The sequence below is a fragment of the Aphelocoma coerulescens genome, chromosome 1A (genome assembly GCF_041296385.1).
Source record: "Aphelocoma coerulescens isolate FSJ_1873_10779 chromosome 1A, UR_Acoe_1.0, whole genome shotgun sequence".
Lineage (NCBI taxonomy): Eukaryota > Metazoa > Chordata > Aves > Passeriformes > Corvidae > Aphelocoma > Aphelocoma coerulescens.
In genome coordinates, this window is record NC_091014.1 from 46,801,784 (window position 1) to 46,808,280 (window position 6,497).

General features: G+C 45.1%; 1 protein-coding gene across 1 annotated transcript; it reads left to right on the plus strand.

Annotated features, from left to right (window-relative positions):
* The first annotated feature begins 456 nt into the window (after positions 1-456).
* On the plus strand, positions 457-2,023 carry SNRPF (small nuclear ribonucleoprotein polypeptide F). Its single transcript, XM_069003914.1, has 4 exons — positions 457-566; positions 756-881; positions 1,262-1,326; positions 1,906-2,023. Exons 1-4 carry the CDS (start codon positions 564-566, stop codon positions 1,970-1,972), a joined length of 261 nt encoding a protein of 86 aa, XP_068860015.1. The 5' UTR covers positions 457-563; the 3' UTR covers positions 1,973-2,023.
* The last annotated feature ends 4,474 nt before the right edge of the window (positions 2,024-6,497 follow it).

The following is a 6,497-nucleotide window of genomic DNA, read 5'->3' on the forward strand; positions in this document are numbered from 1 at the left end:
CTCCCGTCCGGTGCCACGGCCACTGCACCGGTCAGGCGCTGCCACCTCGTGGGGACGTGCCCGTGCGGAGCAGCCGGGAGCTGACCGCGGCCGGCGGGGCGGGCACAGCCCGAGGGGGCGCGCAGCGCTGCCCCGCAGGCACGGACACGGGGCCGCGCACGGGGCACGGGCACAGCGCGCGGGTGCGCGCACAGGGCGGGCGCGCGCGGAGGGGGCAGGGGCACGGGCGCGCGCAGGGGGCACGCGCTCACACCTCCGGACTGGTCCCCATCGCGCGACCGCGGCGCGCCTCGCGGCAACAGCGATGGGTTGGGACGGGGGAGCGGCCGAGCGGCTCGGCCAATGAGAGAGGCCCGCGGCGCCGGTGAGCGAATGGGCGGCTGCGGCTGCGGCTCGGCGCGTCGGGACCCGCCAGCCTATGGGGAGCGCGGCGCGGGTGAGAGGTCAGAGCGGGGGGGCGGCGCCCCCGGAACTGAAAGCCGGAGCGGAGCCGCTTCCCGTTGCCTCCCGTTGTCCCGCGGCGCGCACGAGTGGTTCCCGCGTGGGCCTGCGCTTCTCCCGCCATGGTGAGCGCAGGCGGGAGCGCGCTGGAGGGCAGCGGGAGCCGAGAGGGGCGGAAGCCGAGAGCTGAGAGGCCCGGGAGCCGGGAGGGGCGGGAGCCGCGAGGGGCGGGAGCCGCGCCGTTACGGGCCTGAGGCGGACGGGCGAGGCGGAGCGGGAGGCGGGCGGCGCTGACCCTGTGCTTCTCCCGCCAGAGCCTGCCCCTCAATCCCAAGCCGTTCCTGAACGGGCTGACGGGGAAGCCGGTGATGGTGAAGCTGAAGTGGGGGATGGAGTACAAGGGCTACCTCGTCTCCGTGGACGGCTACATGAACATGCAGGTGAGGGGCCGGGGGTGCCTGGGGCGGGGGCGGTGCCGGCCCCCGGCACTGTGGATGGAGAAATTACGTATGCCTCATCCCTGGAAGTATCCGAGGCCAGGTTTGATGGGTCTCTGAGCAATCTGGTCCTGTGGAAGGTGTCCCTGTCCATGACAGGGGGTTGGAATGAGGTGGTGCTTAAGGACCTTTCCCGCCCATAGCCGCTGTGAGCTGGGATGATGGCCGGTTCCTTGGTGGGGATGCGGTACCGGCTGGGAGCGGGGCCGCGCGGCCCTTCCTAGTCGCTGTAGCCGAGCCCTGGGCTGGGGGCAGAACCGTATGTGCTTTGTGAAGCTACTTTTATTAATATCATTTGATTTTTTCCTCATTTTCCTTTCAAGCTTGCAAACACAGAGGAGTACATAGACGGTGCGTTGTCTGGACACCTGGGTGAAGTTTTGATAAGGTAATTGGGGTATTTATTTATGGTGGGGAAAGGCTCTTTCTAAATCGTCTCAGCACTTGCAGAATTAAAAGTTATACGGGTGGGTGCTGTGTTTCTTATCCAATTAAGATGTCAAGTGTAGCTCTTACAGGAAGGCTATGAGTTTGTCTTTTATATTGAAGTCCCTTCTGAGAGGAGGAAAAATGAATTTTTGAATATATTTAATGACGCATTTACTATCCCTTTTGTGGTGACTAAGTACTTTAGTTTTCCACATGATTGTATATCTATGAATCCTTTGGCAGTATATACTAGTGCATTGCAACTGAAAACATTTCACATGCTTGGAAGTCACACTTGACCGTAACTGTCCACCCAAAAGTAAAAAATTTTTTGTACAGCATTGGCAACCAGTATATATGTATAAAGTTGCACAGTTTAATGTACTATGTGGTAAAGGTGTACAAAGTCAACAGCGGCATTTTGTTTGGTAGAATTTGGCTGTTGCCAGGCTGCATTCAATAAAAATGCTTAAAGCGTGTTTTATGTGGGGAAAATTATAACATTTATAGCTAAGGGAACTTTTGGTTCTATTTACAGGTGCAATAATGTTTTGTACATCAGAGGTGTGGAAGAAGAGGAAGAAGATGGAGAAATGAGAGAATAGTGTTTTGTATTTCTGGAAATAAACTTTTTTTTCTTTTTTTTGTTTTTTGTATTTTTGTAGTAAGGTGTTTACTTTTTTTCCCATTGTGTTTTAGTATGGGGGAAGTTAACCCTTTAAAAGGTCTTTAATCTTTTACTGGTGTCTGAAAAACTAATGCTGGAGGAAAACCAGGTAATTGTTTTAATTTAAGGCTGAAAATATTAAAATGAAAACTACTATTTAAATACATTTAATCTTTAAACCTGTTTATAAGCCATATGGAATTAGCCGGGAAGACTTCACTGCAGGTGAGGTGTGGAGATCTGTTATACCCCAGTATCTCTCAGGAATGTTCTGCTGCTTTGAGGCATGAAGCTTGAAGTGTGGCAGTACAGACATTAAGGAAGGACAAATTTGTATTGACTTAGTAGCCACACAGACAGACAAAAGCCTCCTGGCAGCTGTAGAGATCCACAGACTTCAGTGGCATTAATAGAGTTGAGACAAGAGACTGCAGAATGGGAGTGTGCTTTGTGAGTCTGTGCTGAAGAACGGAAAGGATCCTGTGCTCCTCCTTGGTGTGTTGTGAAGTAAGAGAAGATGTTCTGGATAAAAGCTGCGCTGGTTGTGGCTGCAGTAGGTGTGTATGGAGTGCAGATCTCCAGGCCTGTTGGCTGGGATCACACATCCTTTCAGAGACAACTGGAGTGGTGGTTGCTTGGGGCTGCTTTAGGATAGAACACTGGTTACGTGAACTGGGGGAAGGACACCAGCTTGTCAGGATAGATCCTGCAGAGAAACACCAACCTGTTTCTTTCTCATGTTGGAAGTCATCCCTGTAGCTATCCATGTGTCCCTTTAATATTTGCATATGTAAGTCCATAAAGAGTGAAAAATCATTTTGGATGTACTTGCAAAGGTCTTTCATTACTTAAACCAGACCCTTCTTTTTGGCAGCGTTGAGGCTTCGCGGCTCTGCTGAAGTACTCTGCAGTCCCATTGGGAAAGGGAAAAGAACTATTTAAACTAAAATCAGTACTATCACCAGGATAAATGAGTACTTTAAAATTGGCAATGAGCTTAGGAAACCTCAGAACAAGGAGATGTGTTCTTAAAACACTTTTGGCAGGAATGAGAGGCAAAAAAACCATCTCTGGTTTGCAATGCAGCACATCCTGTTAACGACTTCATGATGCCACATCTGGTTTTGCAGGAGGCTGTTGAGAAATGAATCAAAATACTGAGATATTTATTATGACCTTTCAGAAGACACAGCTGATGAATACTCTTATCTAGAAAAAAGTAAAAAAAACAAAAACAAAAAGAAACCCCTGAAAATGTACAGTAAGATGAATAATAGGAAAGACAAGTGGACTTATATTTTGGAAAAGCAAGAACTCAGAACTAAGAAAACATACTTTTCTCATGTAATCTATCTCCCTCTTTCAGACAGATAAGCTGCTTTATAGTCTTGAGTTTTCATCCTCAACAAAAGTGATCCCTCACGCAGGTTTGCATTGTTACGAGATTTTTTTGTTATACATGTTTTTTTGAAAGTTACATTCCTTAGACTTCAAACTCAGACCGTTTTACTTTTGCATAGCACCAGGCATCACTTTGACTAACTAATACCTTGGTGCATAACTTGAGAACTAATCTTAGTTTAGTTATGCTGCAAAAATGCAGGCATGTGTTTCTCTTTGCTACCATCAAGTGTTCCATTCATTTCAGTGGAAGAACCCATGCAGATAAAGTTGGACAACAACTTAAATATATGCTTAACTCACATCTTGGTCCTAAACAGTGTGGTAAGAGTTGCAGTGCAGGTGAAGATAAAGTACTCTGAATATATCAAAATAGTTGGAGCTGGTCCTTAGCTGGTATGGAGTAAGCTCCACAAATACAGATTTTTCATCTCTGGAGCAAATATTCACTTACGTGTGTATTAAAGACACAAATAAAAGGGCTTGTGATTTTACATGTTAAATATAAGGTACTTAATGTAATATAAGGTTACTTAATGTAACTAAAAAGTGCTTTCATGTGATTAAGTCGTTCAAATCGTTTATAGGATAAAAGAAATTGGAGACAAAGTAGCAAAACATTCCATCAGGAAGATTATGCCCTGGAAAACCATGTATTAAATATGGTAAAAAAGTTAGGTGGTCAAAAAGAGCCTAGAAATAGTAAGGCATAACAGATACCACATGTAGTTTTGAGCTTCTTTTTGTGTGTTTCTCATTTGAGTATAGGTTGCTTGCTGTTTATTTTTTACTTGGAAACCTTCCCATTCCTAGGAGTATGCAAAAAAGAAGACCCTAAATCCTTATTGCTCAGAGACAAAATTCTGCAAACTCCAGTTCTGTGTTGTGCAGATCACAGACTGCAAAGAATGACAAGCTTTGGCCATAAGCCCAGATGCTGGAATTGTACCAGTTTCTATGGCTGGAGCTGCCCACATCCCACTCCTGAGAGGACACAGGTGCACACAAGCTCTCCTTTTCCTTAGCTGCAGGTTTTGTGGAAAGGAAACCAAGGCACACAGGTTGGCATGGTTGCACTATGCTCAGGGAGAACCAATTTGTGTCCCCTGGAGCAAATTGTGGTGTTTCCCCAAAAGGTTTCCCCTTCCCTGGGCCATAATGAAGTTTGCCAAAGACAGATCTGGGAACAGAAGATTCAGAAAGCTCATCTGAGCAAATGCAGTGTTTCCATGGTTTGAGAGGTGCCAGGTTGTTCTACACAGAAAAAAAAAAATATTGCAGAATTCACTTTCACTTTTGCAAAACTATGCAAAAAGTATTTGTAAATGTGATGTTAAGCTGAATCCGACGCGAGGGAAGCCAAAGGTACATAACAGATTTGCAATTTAGTTTGGATCTATTCCACATTTGCAAGTCACTTTCATCCATGTGATGCAATTTCTATGTTTGATCCTGACAGTCCAGTGACCTCTGCTGCTTTTGTAAACAGGGAAACAGCATTCAGCAAATTTCACTAGTAATTAACTTGTATTAAGGCATGCATAGTGTCCACTTTCAGGACATCTCATCATGCTAAGTGTATTATTGGAAAGGCCTATTTAGTGGATGAAAAAACTAATATACAAATTTAAGGAAAATTTAGCCAATATTTGATCTGAGACTTGTCTCTAACTTTGGGCCCTTTTTATTTAGTTACAAGTTGTTTACAAGAACAGACATTCTAATGTAGCTCTGACAGTGGATTTGAAAAGTGGTCCTTGAGGAATAAGTGTATCACATTCTCATGTAAAGCACCAGCAAGAAGAGATGAAATCCCTTAAATCAATAACCTGATACTCAACTTTTTAACCTCTACTTTTCCTGGGATTATTTCTCTCATTATTACTGAAAATGCCACATTTAAAAATTATTTTCAAAGAGAACTTTCACTGGAACATTATGGTGATTTAAAAGCTCTGAGTTAGGCAGGGTTTCTCTAGCACCCTACGGTCCTCTGTTTACATCCAGTGAATTCTGCCAGCATTTCGAAAACACAGAAGAGTATTTAGAATCTGAACTTTTTGAATCAAACTCTAGAATTTCCTGAGGATGCAACCTAGAAACTATTCCTGCACTTACCTTTCTGGGCAGTGTTCTTAAAAATAGATCAGGCACATCATGTCAGAACTGCAGTGGATTGACCTTTTTTTTTCATATGCTAATCTATTGCAGAGAAAATTCTTCACCAGAAAAGAACCAGGGCATATAGAAATACACAAGCACATCTGTAAGTTTTCTGCAAACAGAATATAAGTCTTAGAATGAAATACACCCCTATCTTACTAAGCATAAAATCTTCACTGATTCTCAGGTGAAGATCAGGATCTTCACCTGAGAATCAGTGATTCAGGATCAGGATCTGACCTTGATTCTTGGAGAAGCCTAGAACACAAAACTGATTTTTTTCTTTAAAAGTGTAACAACACAGCTCACAGGTGCATGGATCTTTCTTTTCCCCCCCTCCACCGCAGCAGGCCGTGTTTCGTTCCTGATGCAACAGCTCTCAGCCCACCACCACTACTTAAGCATCCCCCACAATGGGGTGTCCTTCTGCCCTTGTTATGATGCTGTTGCAAGGTTCCTCTTTGATTTCTGCTTTCAAACGTATTGTGATACTGCTGGGGAATGCCAAAGTCAGCAGCAGGAACTCCTGGAGGCGGTAAAGCACCCTCTACCAGCTCTCCTGCCGATCTTCTGCAGGCCTAGTGAGAGCTTAGGAGGAAGACAAAGGTTACGTGGCGGTGCAGCATTAAGCCAGTAGAGCAGCATCAAAAGATAACACCTAACACTATTGTAGTTTTACTCACTTTTCAGGTTTGATATTAAATACAAATTACTGGGCTGTAGATGCAAATCTTGCCTCATTTGCAAACAAGACTTCACCAGAAAGGCTCGTTCAAAGAGCCAACTGTTTCTGCTGACCAGTAGTATGTATATGCACATAGATGTGTTACCAGCATTTTAAATCGATTCTCTTTTTAAAAGAAAAGAAAGTGTCTAAAGAAGATTGCCACTCCGGGAAA

What these genes read in the sequence shown, in the direction of transcription:
- SNRPF (XM_069003914.1), top strand. An exon ending in ACGGCTACATGAACATGCAG is followed by an intron (nt 882 to 1,261) that starts GTGAGGGGCCGG and finishes TTTCCTTTCAAG; the next exon opens with CTTGCAAACACAGAGGAGTA. An exon ending in CTGGGTGAAGTTTTGATAAG is followed by an intron (nt 1,327 to 1,905) that starts GTAATTGGGGTA and finishes TTCTATTTACAG; the next exon opens with GTGCAATAATGTTTTGTACA.